The 16,789-nt window shown below is 41.2% G+C and overlaps 1 protein-coding gene across 2 annotated transcripts in view; it reads right to left on the bottom strand.

Annotated features, from left to right (window-relative positions):
- The window catches only part of RGS6 (regulator of G protein signaling 6), a 427,599-nt gene that overhangs the window by 68,247 nt on the left and 342,563 nt on the right, over positions 1-16,789 (bottom strand). For both annotated transcript variants that reach the window (XM_040332702.1, XM_040332703.1), the window contains exon 7: positions 8,294-8,358. In XM_040332702.1, coding sequence (XP_040188636.1) covers positions 8,294-8,358 — 65 coding nt within the window. The remainder of the gene's footprint in view (positions 1-8,293; positions 8,359-16,789) is intronic.

The raw sequence follows: 16,789 nt of genomic DNA, 5'->3' as shown, positions 1-16,789 counted from the left end.
AAAAGCTGGTCTTCAGTTCAAATTGTGTATTTTAACCTGACGGAGGCATTTTTTTTTTTAGAACATATAAACCTGTTGAATCATTTTGATCAGAGAGGAAGTTCTATGTTTCATCTCATTAATACATATTAATATAAGCATGCATATTGTAGGATATCAGTTAGCTCCCATCTGACATTATTTTGCAAAATAGTGATGAGCAAACTTTTTAAGCTGGGGCCCAAAGGAGATGATTTATGGAAACTGCAGCACATTACATATAAGATCAGAGTTCAGAATAACCAATTAGTTAAAACTTTCATTCTCTGATCTTCAATGGGAAAATGGATCAGGAAACCTAGTTGAAATAAGGGACATTTCTATTTTTCTTGCTTTGGAATTCATAGTTCAGCCCAAATTCAATTTCATAGGTTGATTTTAAAATATACTTGATATTTTTAATGAAAATATATTAATAATATTACTAATGTATCTGATCTGTACTGCAGCTTAAGAGTCGGTTCACACAGGGGCAACACAAATTTTAGCGCGACTTTGCAAGGCGACTTAGACACGACTTGAGCGTGAATCACAGCACGACTTGGGGAGACTTACAACTCGACTTGAATTTGCCTCCAGGAGGGGGAACTCCATACCAAATTTTAAATAAAAACCGGCATGGGTTCCCCCTCCAAGAGCATACCAGGCCCTTAGGTCTGGTATGGATTTCAAGGGGAACCCCTACCCCAAAAAAACAGCATGGGGTCCCCACAAAATCAATACCAGATCCTTATCCGAGCATGCAGCCCGGCCGGTAAGGAAAGGGGGTGGGGACAAGTGAGCGCCCCCCTCCTCCTGAACTGTACCAGGCCGCATTCCCTCAACACGAGGGGGTAGGTGCTTTGGGGCAGGGGGGCGCCCTGCGTCCCCTCACCCCAAAGCACCTTGTCCCCATGTTGATGGGGACAAGGGCCTCTTCCCGACAACCCTGGCCGTGGTTGTCGGGGTGTGCTAGCGGGGGCTTATCGGAATCTGGGAGCCCCCTTTAATAAGGGGGCCCCCAGATCCTGTCCCCCCCACCCTATGTAAATGAGTATGGGGTACATCGTACCAATACCCATTCACCTGGGGGGAAAAAAGTGTCAAGAAAAAAACACACTAGACAGGTTTTTAAAGTAATTTATTAGTCAGCTCCGGGGGTCTTCTCCCGACTTCGGGGGTCTTCTTCTGACTTATCTCTGGTTCTTTCTGCCGGGCTCCTCTGCTATTTTCTTCCAGCTCTTTTACTAGCGGTGCCCCGGTCTTCTTCCTTCTTCGGGGGTCTTCTTCCGACTTCTCCGCTCTCTTCTCCCGCTCTCCGATTCTTTCTGCCTTCTGCCGGGCACCTCCGCTATCTTCTTCCAGCTCTTTTACTAAAAGCGGGCTGGTCTTCTGCGTCTCCTTCCCTCTTCTCTTCTTCGATGTTGACACAACGCTTCCTCCCGCTGTAATGCCGGGTGTGCGATGCGCAACGATTTATATAGGCATGGGGCATGGTCACCGGCCCCTTATGTCGTCACCACCCGGAGCATGATGGGACTGTGACGTCATAAGAGGCCTATATAAATTACTTTAAAAACCTGTCTAGTGTGTTTTTTTTTTACACTTTCCCCCCAGGTAAATGGGTAGGGGTACAATGTACCCCATACTCATTCACATACTGTGGGGGGCCGGGATCTGGGGCCCCCCTTATTAAAGGGGGCTCCCGGATTCCGATAGGCCCCCCGCTCGCAGACCCCGTCAACCAAAGGCCAGGGTTGTCGGGAGGAGGCCCTTGTCCTCATCAACATGGGGACAAGGTGCTTTGGGGTGGGGCGCTCGCTCATCCCCACCCCCTTTCCTGGCTGGCCGGGCTGCGTGCTCGGATAAGGGTCTGGTATGGATTTTGGGGGGACCCCACACCGTTTTTTCGGCATAGGGGGTTCCCCTTGAAATCCATACCAGACCTAAGGGCCTGGTATGCTCTTGGAGGGGGAACCCATGCCGGTTTTTTATTTAAAATTTGGCGTGGAGTTCCTCCTCATGATTCATACCAAATATCAGCTCTGTGGGAGGGAGGGGTTTGCCTTAGAGCCGATTCACACTGGGGCAACTTTCTGTAAAGTTGCCTCACTATGAACGGGGATCCGACTTGGAGGCGACTTCCATTGAAATCAATGGGTACAAGTCGCCTAGACGTTGGATTGAAGTAGTACAGGAACCTTTTTTGAAGTCGAAGCGACTGCAGTAGTGTAAGACGGCTCCATTCACTTACATCGATTTCTTCATGCAGCGCGACTTGAAGCGGTTTGGCGGCAACTTGGGGCGACTTGAAGTCGGATTCAAAGTCGGACCTGTTTGGATGGGCTCTAAGGGGTGTAATTTGTAGAGGGTGTAATTTACTTAATATTGCCTTGTTATCTTAAAACTTTGAAGAAAGTGATATTTGATCCAATTAATATGACCCTTTGATTAAATTATAAGACAGCTATGACATGCCATAACTGGAAAAACATAAAAAATAGGATTCATATAAAATCCTTTTCTTGGAGTACATCATGGGACACAAAGCAGCCATTTGTAATTACTATGTGGGTACTATGTGGGTTATAGGCCACCTTCAGGTAATTGGACACTGGCATAATTAAAGACAGAAAGTTCCCCTCTATATAACCCCTCCCATACAGGAAATACCTCAGTTTTGTAGCAAAGCAATATGTGTATATCACATTAAGAGGGGCAGGACCTCTGTGTCCCATGATGTACTCCAAGAAAAGGATTTTACAGGTAAGCCGTTATAAAAATACTATTTTCTTTTTCGTACATCATGGGACACTGAGCAGCCATAGTAATTACTATGTGGGATGTCCCAGAGCAATGCTCTTTGAGGGGAGAGATTCACAAATCAAAAGCAGCCCACCATAAGACATGACGACCTATACTGCTGCCTACAGTACACTGCTCAAAAGGCGGCATCCTCTTGCCATCTTACATCCACTTGATAGAATCGAGTGAATGTCTGCACTGATGACCAAGTTGCGCCTTGTAAATCTGAGTCATAGAGACTTGGTGATGCACTGCCCATGAAGCACTTACTGCCCTGGTAGAGTACGCTCTAGCTTGAAAAGGCGGAACCTTTCCTTTCAAACCATAAGCCTGAATAATGACCTGAAGTTTCCACTTTGAAATAGTTGATTTTGAAGCTGCCTGCCTCCTCCTGGGGCCCCTTCAGCAGCCCAAACAAAGCGTCAGTCTTTCGTATTTGAGCCGCCGCTCTTAGATAGATCTTAAGTGCTCTCACTACATCTAGAGAGTCCAATAATTTCTCATCTGCAGAATGTGGTTCTGGAAAAAATGAAGGTAGGGAAACATCTTAATTCAGATGAAAACTTAAAACTATCTCAGGCAAAAGGTCAGGTGAGCCAAAAGACCACCCTATCTTTATGAATAATCAAGTATGGCTCTTTACAAGAGAAAGCTGTTAACTCTAAAACTCTTCTTGCGGAGGTTACCGCAACCAAGAACACCAATTTCTTTGTCAAAAGGATCAGGGGAATATGGCGCATCGGCTCAAAAGGCTGTCTTGTAAAGCGGATAACACTATGTTTAAATCCTATGGGCACAAGGGTGACCTAACTAGCGGATTTATACGCAATACTCCTTGTATAAGACCAGAGAATGTGAAGCAAGCGTCCTTTGGAAAAATACTGATAAGGCCGAGATCTGACCCTTGATTGTACTAATTACTCCTACTGTACTCCTAATTGTAGGAAAGTCAGAATTCTTCTTATGGCAAACTCCAGGAGGGCTTTCACATGCCTTTTACTGAGGAGTGGCTTCTGGCTGGCCACTCTACCATACAGGCCTGATTGGTGGAGTGCTTCAGAGATGGTTATTCTTCTGGAAGGTTCTCCTCTCTCCACAGAGAAATTCTGGAGCTCTGTCAGAGTGACCATCGTGTTCTTGGTCACCTTCCTGACTAATGCTCTGAATTTCCGACAATAAATGTTCAATAGGAGCTTTTGGTTGGAAATTCCGACAACAATAATTTGAGAGCTGGTTCTCAAATTTTCCGACAACAAAATCCATTCTGGTAAATTCCAATCGTGTGTAGACAATTCCGACGCACAAAATTCCACACACGCTTTGAATCAAGTACGAGATGGAAGCACTCATAATGGAGATATCACATTCATCACGTGGTAACGGATGGAAAAGCTTAAGGCTGAAAATCTTCTTTCACCAAACTTCTACTAACACGACTGGTATTGAACTTGCCTTTAATAGTGCCCTTGGACGTGTTGTACGTGACTGCGTTCTTGTCTATCGGAATTTTCGACAACATTTGTGTGATCGTGTGTATGCAAGACAAGTTTAAGCCAATAAAATCCACGGTTTTGTTGTCGGAATGTCCGATCGTCTGTACGCAGCATAAGGCTCTTCTCCCCCATTCGCTAAGTTTGGCTGGGCGGCCCTCCTGGTGGTTCCAAACTTCTTCCATTTATGGATGATGGAGGCCATTGTGCTCATTGGGATCTTCAATACTGCAGAATTTTTTCTGTACCCTTCCCCTGATCTGTGCCTTGATACAATCCTGTCCCGGAGATCTACAGACAATTCCTTGGACTTTGTGTCTTTGTTTGTGCGCTGACATGCAATGATAAAGTGTGAGGCCTTATATAGACAGGTGTGTACCTTTCCAAATGATGTCCAATCAACTGAATTTACTACAGGTGGACTCTAATCAAGTTGTAAAAACATCTCAAGGATGATCAGTGGAAACAGGATGCACCCTCAATTTCCAGTGTCATGGCAAAGGCTGTGATTTTTTTTTGTAATAAATATGCAAAGATTTCATGTTGTCATTATGGGGTATTGTTTGTAGAATTTTGAGGAAAATAATGAATTGAATTAATTTTGGAATAAGGTTGTAACATAACAAAATGTGGAAAAGTGAAGCGCTGTGAATAATTTCCAGGTGCACTTTATGTAAAAAAAAAAAAACACTTTTTATGTTTATGCATTCATGAAAATAATTCAATTGGTTTTAAAATAAAGTGCCTGAAACCTATATTTACTATTGAATCAAATTCTCACTACAATAGAAATCTGACAATCTGTAAAAAAATTGCATTGGTGTCAGGCAGGGTCATAGATGGTGTCGAGGAAAGTGCCCAATCATTGGTATCAGTGGAGGGAGTAGTGCACCATTATTGGTGTCAGTGACAGGAATAATGCAACATCAATGGTGTCAGTGGGAGGAATAGTGCCCTATCACTGATGTCTATTGGAGTAACAGTGTCCCATCATTGGGAGGAATAGTGCCCCATCATTCGTGTCAGTGAGAGTAATAATGCAACATCAATGGTGTTAGTGGAAGGAGTAGTGCCCTATCATTGGTGTCGATTGGAGTAAGAATGCCCGATCATTGGGAGGAATAGTGCCCCATCATTGGTGTCCGTGAGAGGAATAATACAACATGAATGGTGTCAGTGGGAGGAATAATGCCACATTATTGGTGTCAGTGGAAGGAGTAGTGCCCTATCATTGGTGTCGATTTGGAGTAATAGTGCCCCATCATTGGGAGGAATAGTGCCCTATTATTGGTGTCAGTGAGAGGAATAATACAACATGAATGGTGTCAGTGGGAGGAATAATGCCCCATTATTGGTGTAAATGGAAGGAGTAGTGCCCTATCATTGGTGTAATTGTGCCCAATCATTGGGAGGAATACTGCCCCAAGGGCCAGATAAAGGTAAGCATAGGGCCACATCTGGCTCTCGGTCCGCAGTTTGGAGAACCCTAATGTAATGTGCCAAATTAAGTGTTTGGGACACTATTGGTTCTGACAGCATCTTGTGCACCAAATTCAGGTAGTTCTAAAATGCGCCACTTTTACATTTTGTTGCATTGAATGCACCAAATGTAAAAGTGGAGCTAAAAAAGACCAAATCTCTTTTGGTGTACAGAGAGAAAAACTGTCAGACAGATTTTGCAAAAAGTGGCACAGCATGAGATAAATTCTAGACAGGTACATGAATTTGGCACATTCTTCACCACTTTTAGAATTTTCTAGAAGCAGATATGATCGTATTTTATTGACAATATACCCTGAAGAACTGAACAGTCTTTCGCACGGAACAGATTCTGTCGATACACAAAGAATTGTCTGCACAAATCTGCTTAGGACAGGAAAACTATGGTTATTTTTGCCCCCTTCCCTTGATGGAGCCTGATGCATCCTCCTGCTCCACAGATGCAGAGGTACCTCAATCCAATGGGTGCAGTTTGCTCGCATCCAGCAGGGTAAGTCTCACTGTCCAAGCTGTCCGGTGACGTCAAGAATTTTGATCGATCAAAAGAATTTTGATCGATCAAAAAAATTTAAGATTAATCGAGGAATTAATCTTTAATTTCCCCAGCCCTAGTTTATACACAATGCTGAGAATTATGGATTTACTGAAATACTAGATGCAGGGTTCCCCAACAGATCAGTTTCACAGAAAATGTTCATACGTAAAGTCATTTCCAGACCCACTGTAATCAGTTACACTGGGCAATAATCCTCATAATTCTGTGGCCACCTTCAGAGAGATATAAATTCTGAGAATATGCAAATATTGTACTTTATCACACCACCTTATAATATTTGTCTATCTAACTCCAGCATTGCTCTGGTCAACCTACATTTAGCATGGCCTTTCCTCTGCTGTCACAATTTAATCAAATCATCTCAATGCAACATTTCTGCATGTTTATAAAAGTAAGGATTAAGTATCACCACAACCTAAAAATCCTTCTTGAGGACCCCGATTCACATAGAACTTGTTCCCATTTTGATCAGTAGCCCAAGCACATATTTCTTTTTGCCTGGGCTAGCTCTAGCTCCACCCCAGGCTAAAGTCCAATTCAATGTTCCTAAGGTTGGAGCTACAGCACAGTACTAGTCACCACTCTCTCATATCAAGTGACTGTTCAGTATCTTTGGGGAGACAAATGATAGCTCTTATTACGTTTTCAGGGAGAGCCGAAAGAGCAACAGCATTAGAAAAACTCTGTTGGATTGCTGTTGTATCTATGGCAGGGGATGGGTCCCCATCCCTCCGTTATCACCCTAAACAGGCTCACCTGTGCAATTTGTTTGCCTGTATTAGGTTAGCAACTGGTCCAGGAAACATTGTGCACTGGCTGGAGGTTGTGTTATATCTGCCGGCTGCTAGTAAACATACACTGCATTGGTAGAAAGATTACACAGGTGCAGCACAAACTGAACTTTTTCTAGTGCCTTGTGTTAGGCCCCTTTCACATGTGTGGACCGTATATCCGCTTTTTCATTCATCCATTTGCGGATGAAAAAGGGACATACATTGGTCCCAATGATATTGCGGGTGTCAGCGGATAAATATCCGCTGACACCCGTAATCGTCCGCCTCCGCAAAGATCCGATTTTGCAGATGGAAGAAAATCCTATTTTTTCTTCCGTCTACAGAGCGGATCGGATGAACACAGACATACGGTCCGTGTTCATCCGATTCCCCCATAAGGGAGAGCAGAGAAAAGACAGGACGGTCCCTGCACAGTGTGCGGGGACTGCCCTGTCATCTGCCGCTCAACGGAGCGATCCCCGATGAGCAAGCGGAGCATACGGAGGCGGATCATTACTGATCCGCCCCGTGTGAAAGGGGCCTTATGAATACAGCTGACTCCCTCTCCTCCTATTGTACTGAATGGCTGTGTTCATCTGCAGAATAGGCTGCTGCCAGAGGTAAGCACTATCAATCAGCCTTCATTATGGTCAGACAGCAGTGGGGAGTAGGGTTGCCACCTGTTCGGGATTCACCCGGACAGTCTGGGTTTTAAATCATGTTTGCGGGTTTCAGTCCACCTGGACACATTATTGAGACAGGAATGTGGCTTGGGACAGGGCTTGACAGGAGGGTGAGGTGCATTATTATCCTGTATGGAGCGTCCAAAGGTGTCCCAGGTCTGTTACAATCCATTTATGTATACTAAAACAAAAATAATATACTGTGCGCCACTAAAGTGTCCGGGTTTGGCTTGAAGAAAAAGTGGCAACCCTAATGGGGAGAGAGGGGTGAGCTGTCTGACCATGCTGCTCAGCAACCGCACGATTTTTAAGATGTGGCGATGTGGAAAAATCTTTGTTTAAAAGGTTAAATACACACAATGTAATGTGCAGCAAGAACTGTTGCTACAAACAAACAAAAACACAATTTTTATTCAGCCTATCTTTTCACCCTTCTTTTCCTGCAGGCTGTAATCTTGGTATACCTACGGCTTCATAATCTGCTAGCTCCAGTCTTGCTTTGTTCTGCATCGTCCTCTTGCATAGATAGATAGCTAAAGAAAATAAGAAACATAATTTTCAATGCTTTATACACAGTTAAACTTGATCAGCTTTTATTAATGTAAGATAATAGCAAAAAGAACAGTGTAAAAGAACTCTGCAATAGACCCTTATTATTAAAAAAAAATCAATACACGCACAAAAATAAAAAGCCCTAGATCAATGCAGCCAAACACATATGCAACAGAGAACAGAGTGCCTTCCAGCCTATGACACCTAGCTACAGGCAGGGGAAGCAAGTCACTGTCAAAAGGACAGCGCTGGAGCCGCATGGATATTGGGAACTGGAAGTGTATCATAAATTCTTCACTAGGCCTCGACCCTGCAAGTACTGTCAGTCAGTCAACAGGAGTGCATTTCTGGGATGAAGATTCCCCTTTATTAGCCTGTGGTTAGGGCAGGGGTGTCCAAACTTTTTTCAAAGAGGGTAGACCATTTTGCCTGAAATTCTTTGAACCAACAAGTGTGTTCATCCGAGCACTAATACACTGCCAAACAAGAATTCTCTGGTGAAGAGATGAGCTTGGGCGTGATATATAGAAATCTTTTGTGGCCCCAATGAATCCATGTGCTCTGCTCAGGACTAAGGATGAGCTTGGGCATGTTGTTTGGATATATTGTATTTATCGGCGTGTAACACGCACCTTCACTTTAAGAGGGAAGTTTCAGGATTTTTTTTTTTAAGAGCTGTGAAGCAAAATCAAGGCAGCCTAATCAGTGCCCATCTGCAGACTCACCACTGCCATGAATGCAGCCTCACCATTGCCATGAATGCAGCCTTACCAATGCCATGAATGCAGCCTTACCATTGCCATGAATGTTGCCTTACCATTGCTATGAATGCAGCCTTACCATTGCCATGAATGCAGCCTTACCATTGCCATGAATGCAGCCTTACCATTGCCATGAATGCAGCCTCACCATTGCCATGAATGCAAGCCTCACCATTGCCATGAATGCAGCCTTACAATTGCCATGAATGCAGCCTTACCATTGCCAGGAATGCAGCCTCACCATTGCCATCAGTGCAGCCTGATCGATGCCCACCTGCAGCCTCGGAGGGGACAGGGAGGGGGCGGGACGAGCGCCAACAGATTACATACAGGAGAATCTCCTGTTTACACAGCAGCCTCTTTAATACAAAGTCTCGCCTCCTATGACAGACAGAACAGTCGTCCAATGGCAGCCCAGGAGACTGGACTTCCTATTACAGACACCACTGAGTAAACAGGAGATTCTCCTGCATGTAATCTGACAGCACATGTCCCGTCCCCTCCCAGGCAGTGCTGATAAATACAGTATATATCTTTTGTGGTTCTGGGGGCCACAAAGGATATATATCCAAATTACCAGGGGGGTCACATTAAACCGGAACACGAGCCGCAATTGGACATGCCTGGGTTAGGACTACCACACAGTTATTTAAAATTAAAAATATATATAGCATTAACAATTGATACACAGGCCATATTCTAATTGAATGTTGTTAAAAAATTCCTTTCCGATCTGCAGCCACCCTAATGTTTTCTAAAATTCAATGCAATATGGCAACCTGGAGGTGTTCTGTACACAATTGGGTTTCTGCTTGTGTGGTTGGCTCATTGATTTTCCCAGACGTCGACACTACAAGTAAAATTTTAGGCATCTTCTGCAACAGGATTGATATTTTTGGTGAGACACTACCTAAGGGTTCATCACTTCTAAAGGGATGTAAACACTGCATCTTTTCTCATTAAAACACTGCAAATGCATCAGCTGATTATATTGAACACAGCCACTCCCATTCAGGATTCAGTATTCCAAGAACACAGTGGATTTTTCTTAAGAACGTGAAAGGTAGGCTCTGCTACAAAGTTTGTTAAATCCTTGCAATGTACATAGATCAACCCAACCCAAAGGGGATTGCTTTTTTTTACTATATATATCTATATAGATATAGATCTATATCTATATAGATAGATCTATCTATCTATCTATCTATCTATCTATCTATCTATCTATCTATCTATCTATCTATCTATCTATCTATCTATATATATATACATATATATATATATATATATATATATATAAAATAAATTAGGTCATTGCGCAAAAAATAAGTGGACACATAATAATAATAAATGTGAAAAAATGTGGAAAGGTGGTGAAAAGTGGTATAAGTGACCAAAAAATCTAACATACACAACCACAAATACAGTCTATATGTGAAAAGGCAGTAAAATGACAGTCAACACTGCTAAGGAAATAGATGTCCACCAGTCCCAAAGAGAAATGAGAAACTCCACCAAAGACACCGGTCTGGTCTCCCAGAACTCTCACCTCAGCAAAGGGTCAAATCAGCAGTACAGCGCAAAATGTATCCACCACACACTGGTTTCCTTGGTATCTCACGGTCCAAGTAGCAGATGCTGTACCCGGTCCCTTATCAAAAGTACCTATATGCTCTCCGTACCATAGCATGTCCAAGTGAATGATCCCTAATGCCTAGTACACACGGGTCAAATGTCGGGAGACATCGGCCGGTTCAATAAAAACAGGCCGACATTCGGCCTGTGTGTATCTCAGCCCATCCAACAGAAAACAGCTGTTTGGCTGGCTTCTGTCGGACGAGCATGCACAGCAGTGAAATAATGTGCAATAATGGTGCACAAATCACACCAAATAAAAGTTTAAATAGCAAATTTTATCCTATTGCACTTTTAATGTTATTGTGAACACTTTAGATTTTGCAGCCAGTTTTAGTTTGATTGATTGTCACTTTTTCTTTTCACATTTAGTATTCACTCATTGATCCATTGGGGTAGCGTGGGGGACTCACACATTCAGTCATGCTGGAAAACCAGCAGCTGACTGGCTCCTGATTAGTGTTATCAGCTCTCAGGCTGTGGCGGGCGACGTGATTGACAATGGATCTACATCGGGAGACATTGTTTTTGATTTTTTAATAAAGAATATGTCAAAAACCTGTGTAGTGTCTTTATGCACTTTTGACACTTTTTTGGTGATTTGGGGGGACCCAACAATGTATTTTTTTTTTTAATTTTCTATTGCCGGCATTTTTTTGTTTACATTTCAGTTCTCAGCGAGGATGCCTGCTGACAGTTGATGAGTGATCGGTTGTTAAGGACACGGCGGCTGCACACTCTTTAACAACCAGCTATTCTTCACACAAAATTTGAATCGGTCGATCGTTTTTCGACCTATCCGAATTCAAATAGTTTCGGAAAACTTCAACTAAAGGTTTCAAAGGTTAATAACTAAAGGTTCATGCAAATTTACATTTGGACTGAAATGAATTGCACATGTCTAGCATCCCCCCATCTGCAGCAAAAAAAAAATGATGCGGTCCGTGGAACCATCAGTAATTGGCCTCCATCCCAAATTTGGACAGAAAGAAAGAGAATTTGGTCAGGGGGACTTTGAATGAGGCCATTCACTATATAGAGTAAGCACATAGAATATAAAGCACAGTATTGCTTGTATGAGTTTTTTACCTAAAATCTGACAAAAAGTTTTTTTGTATGTATAATCATATCCAGCATACTCAGTGACAAAAAGTACATACACAAAATCACATAAACGTAAGGCATGCTAAAATCCACATATACACATTGATATCATGGTACTTTGGCATATCATGGGATGAAGACAAGTCCTGCACAACATAGTCTACTGGAAGGGCTAGATGGTATTTAAAAGTCTTGAGTGGAACAATGTAAAAGAGATACAAAATCATCTGTATGGACATCATGCATCTATGTAGGCCAACGTGTTTCGTTGGGGTATACCAACTATTCAGGGGCGAATGCAATGGTGATCTATATAGAGATATAACCATATGGTATAATATTGTAGCTAAATAATAGGGGTAAGTAATCGGTGTAAGGGACAGAATGGACATCCCTACAAATACTCACGTCAACTGCATAGATGTGAACAGAGGATCAGAGCTGCTCGAGATGTCTGCAGCAAAGAGCTTGGAACATCTCCGGGTGGAGAGCCTATTCTTATGGATCCAGATGCTGATGACTGCGTAAGTCTGCCCATCAATTTTCCATGCCTGCGTGTTAGACAGCCGAGAGGGCCTCTTGCGCTGGCCACTGTTCATTGATTTCTACGTGAGTGCCCCAGGTCTTCATAATCCTAGTTAGGCTCACATTTTGTCATGCGCTGTTTTGACTTTTTAAATGTAAAACTGTGCAGATTGCTTGATATTATTATTATTATTATTATTATGATGATCTCTGTGAATAGTCACAGTGTTCACATGGTACAGACAGCTAATTAACAGCTAATCACAATCACAACACTGAATGAATGCATTTCATTCACAAAAAATAGTAGTAAAATTCAATAGTACATACTATTATAAGCAATCGTGGTGTGAAAAAAATATCATTATCACCTCTCCAGAGTAGTTCACTATGGTAACACTGTACTGCTTTGGTTACAGTATGTAAAAACAAAATAGAAACAAAAGAAAAACAAAATTAAAAAAAAATATATATATTTTTTTACATACAGTCACCAGTCAATATCCCTGATCACCATCCCACTAGTCATATGATGATACTGTACTGCTCTGATGACAGTATGTAATAAGAACAATGTTTAATTTCTTATTTTTCCAAAAAATTTGGACAAAAAATTAGAGCTTCAAAAAACTTGCCATGCCTCTAATGCCCTGTACACACGATCGGTTTGTCTGATGAAAACGGTCCGTTTTCATAGGACGAACCGATCGTGTGTGGGCCCCATAATTTTTTTCCCCATCGGGGGAAAAAAAATAGAACCTGTTTTACAATTTTCTGATGGTTAATAAAAAGATAGGGAAATCCATCGGTCATAAATCCAAGCATACTCAGAATCAAGTCGACGCATGCTCGGAAACATTGAACTTCATTTTTCTCTGCACATCGTTGTGTTTTACGTCACCGCGTTGGACACAATCGGATTTTTAACTGATGGTGTGTAGGCAAGACTGATGAAAGTCAGCTTCATCGGATATCTGATGAAAAAATCCATCGTTTTCATCGGATGAACCGATCATGTGTACGTGGCATTACTAAATATTTTTGACTTTCCAAAAAGGGGTCATTTTGGGGGTATTTGTATTGTCCTTGCATTTTAGGGCCTCAAGAAATTACATAGATCAATGGATCAATTTTCAAATATGTACAGTATATCATAGTTTGTTTGTATAACTTTCACACAGACTAAGAAATATACAAAATATGTGCAGAGGGCACATTCATGTATCAGGATTCATTACTAAATTGACAGAAATTAAGTAACTGATAATCCAAGAAATCTTCATAAGGGGCATGAAATTATTAGTCCTCAGAGTCCTAGTTTCTCCTGTTGCTTCCATACTGCTTTGGTCAGAGAGCTAGTATATATATATATTAAAAAAGGAGGCAAGTATAGTGGCCTGAATATATGGGAGGAGTCCGGAGGGTATTTAAACAGCCCACTCATCCATGCTCTTTGCGGGTTCCAGTGCGCTATTCTACACGTCACTAGGCTGACTCTTCCCAGCTCACCTCATGTTCGTGAGTCTATGCATTCGATCGCAAGTGCGTTGCGGCTTCTCCGTTTGCGGTCTTTGTCCGCGGGTCCTGCTTACTGTTACACTTGAATGTAGTTGAATGTAGTTTGGGGTTATAGAATGTCAGCTTACATCAAACGCTTATCACAGTTATTAAGCTGTGTGGCAAGTTCCTTTTAACTTAAAGAAAAAGCAGTATTAAAGCAACACTAAAAGACATAATTTCTCTCCCAAAGTACACATCTACTAATTACCAGCCCTGTAATTTATTTTTTATGAAAACGTTTCTTACTGTGTTTGTTTTTGCCTCCTTGTAACATCTTCCTTAATCTCCTGAACCTCTCATTTTCTCTTCCACGTCCATTTGTAATGAGCAGTTAAGTTGTGGTCACATGCACAGCTCTATGCACACTACAAATTCCATAGTCCACGGTCCCTAGTTATGTTCCTACATACAGTGGGACCATGGAGAACGAACATGGTCCCTCTAACAGGAAGTCAGATAAAAAAATGGAGATTTGGAGGAGACTAAGAGCATTGTATGGTACTTTTGTTGAGTTAGGAGTATATACTTTAATCAAATGTTCTTTTTTTTAAACCAGAGTTTACTGTCACTTTAAACACATTTCACATCATAGACTGCAAAAGCAAATACCATTTTGTTACGTGCAAAACAGGAACTAAAACATGCTACTATATATGCCACTTGTAAAGCCACACCTTTTGGTGTAACCATTTTAAGCACCACTCTGTAAAACAGCATTTTATGTTTGGAAAGGTTTTAAAGTTGGGCAACTTAGCAAAAGAGAGGAGGGATCTCTTTTAAAATAAAACGTTTGGTGCCTTTAAGATAGAAAATAATTGATGTATTCTAATTAATATGTTTGAATGCTCAGTATAAAGATTTGGTAATATACTTTTTTATTCTAAGGTGTGCACAAAGCTGACAACTTTGTAATAATTTACAAAGGGGATGGTGGGTAGGGTAACTGTACTGATACAGTATCGCTGTTTTATTATATTCATATAATATACAGTATTTTAGACATAAAAGTACAACTTAAACTTCAACCAGCATTCTAGTATTTTTTTATAAATTCTATACAATGCCATACAAAAACACAACAATATATCAGTCTCATGGATCAATAAAGAGATGTTTTTGGAGTGAACTAACTGGCCATTAAATGAGACTTGTCAGCTAAGAATTGCAAATGTAACTGTGTAATATGACCCAAATTGTATGAGAGCGTTTAAAAAAAAAGAAAGAAAGGTGGTTGTCAAGGTTATCTTTAAGCCTTATCAGGTTAAAGTGAAATTGTTACTCCTTTTATATTCCACCCAAGGGACCCATAGGAACTAATTTGCATAACTCATGTCTGCTACAATTACCACCAAGTGTTCCATAGAATGGGTATGTTCTCATCTATTGTAAAACAAGGTGATGCAATTTCCTTCAGAAACCACTAAAACATTCAAATTTATTTCAACATTCCATTTTACAGCTTTTAATATGTGAGAATAGTACTTTGAGATTTATATAATTAATAAGGTGCAGTAAGCAAAAAGACAAAACAAGAAATAAATATTTGTGAAGCCCACAATACTATATTACTGCTATCCACACATATCACAATTATTTTGGCTAAATACAAAATGATTTGCTGTATATAGAATTACTCAGTAAATCAATACAATAAGTAATAGAGATGTGCAAAGCACAGAAGTACATAGAAAACCATCAGATATCAGTTTCCTGAAGCCATTTCTGTGAATGATTATTTTAAATTGGTTGCTATGAATTATACTGCACTTTGCACATTTATTGTCTTTCCAGTCATGTCTGGTAATGGTATTACATGTTAATGTAGGATTATTCAGTAAAATATTTTCACCTAAATACATGCACATACAAATTTTGATTCAAATCTTTTCATCAAAGAGAACATAATGTAAACGCATACAAACATAGCATTAATATTACATTCCATTCATGTTAAATGGAAAATGTCCCTCCAGCTTAAGTTTTCCCTTACAATTTAAGATTTTTTTGTATAGTTTTATCTAAGTGTCATACATTTAATGTGGTCACATACTGAAGGTTTGCATTCATATAGGGAACATATAGAAAGTTTAATGCATACTGCAACTTGTAAACTGGTGTTTTTTATGTATTTGGCATTTTTTTCCTGAACCCACTTTTGGGCATAAAAAAGTTGAACATGCCTAAACACCTTTCTCTTGTACTTAATTATGTTAGTATTTAGCCGCAGTTTTACAGTTTACTGAATTTCTTTTTGATAATGATGATGATGATGACAATTCAGGAAATCCTGTATGTACAGGATTTCCTGTGACTCTACCCCACCCTGGTATCCACACTGCTGTAAGAAGAGACAGAAAGAGACACACACAATGGCTAGGGATGTGAACTCGTCCCAGCTGACCGCAGCTGTTCCAATGCATCCCCCAATTTGGGACATATGCGTCGTCAGTAAGAGTGGGGGCAAGAGATGAGCACACAAGCTGAGGAGAGAATAGTTTAACTCCTTGGGGATCTCAGGCAAGAAGGAAACATAATGATGTTTTACTTGACCTGAATAATCCCTGAGTGACATTCTTCCACAGCTTATATATGCTTCTTGTGGAGCTTAATATGGATTGGGAGAAGCAATGCATAAAATCTATGCCTTTGTGTTGGCCTCCAGGGCAGCACAAAGGAGTGGTCTGCTACTGCCACTTGTTCCAGCTGCTCCTGGTGGAAGTTTTCTAGGCACTGGTCCACCACACATGTGCCAATCTGCAACCATGGAATGCCTCCTTCTTCCTCCTATTGGCTGCATTGTGCATGGAAAAGGCCTCTTTGCGGGAAT

The sequence above is a fragment of the Rana temporaria genome, chromosome 13, assembly GCF_905171775.1.
Source record: "Rana temporaria chromosome 13, aRanTem1.1, whole genome shotgun sequence".
Lineage (NCBI taxonomy): Eukaryota > Metazoa > Chordata > Amphibia > Anura > Ranidae > Rana > Rana temporaria.
This window is presented reverse-complemented; position numbering and strand designations above follow the sequence as displayed.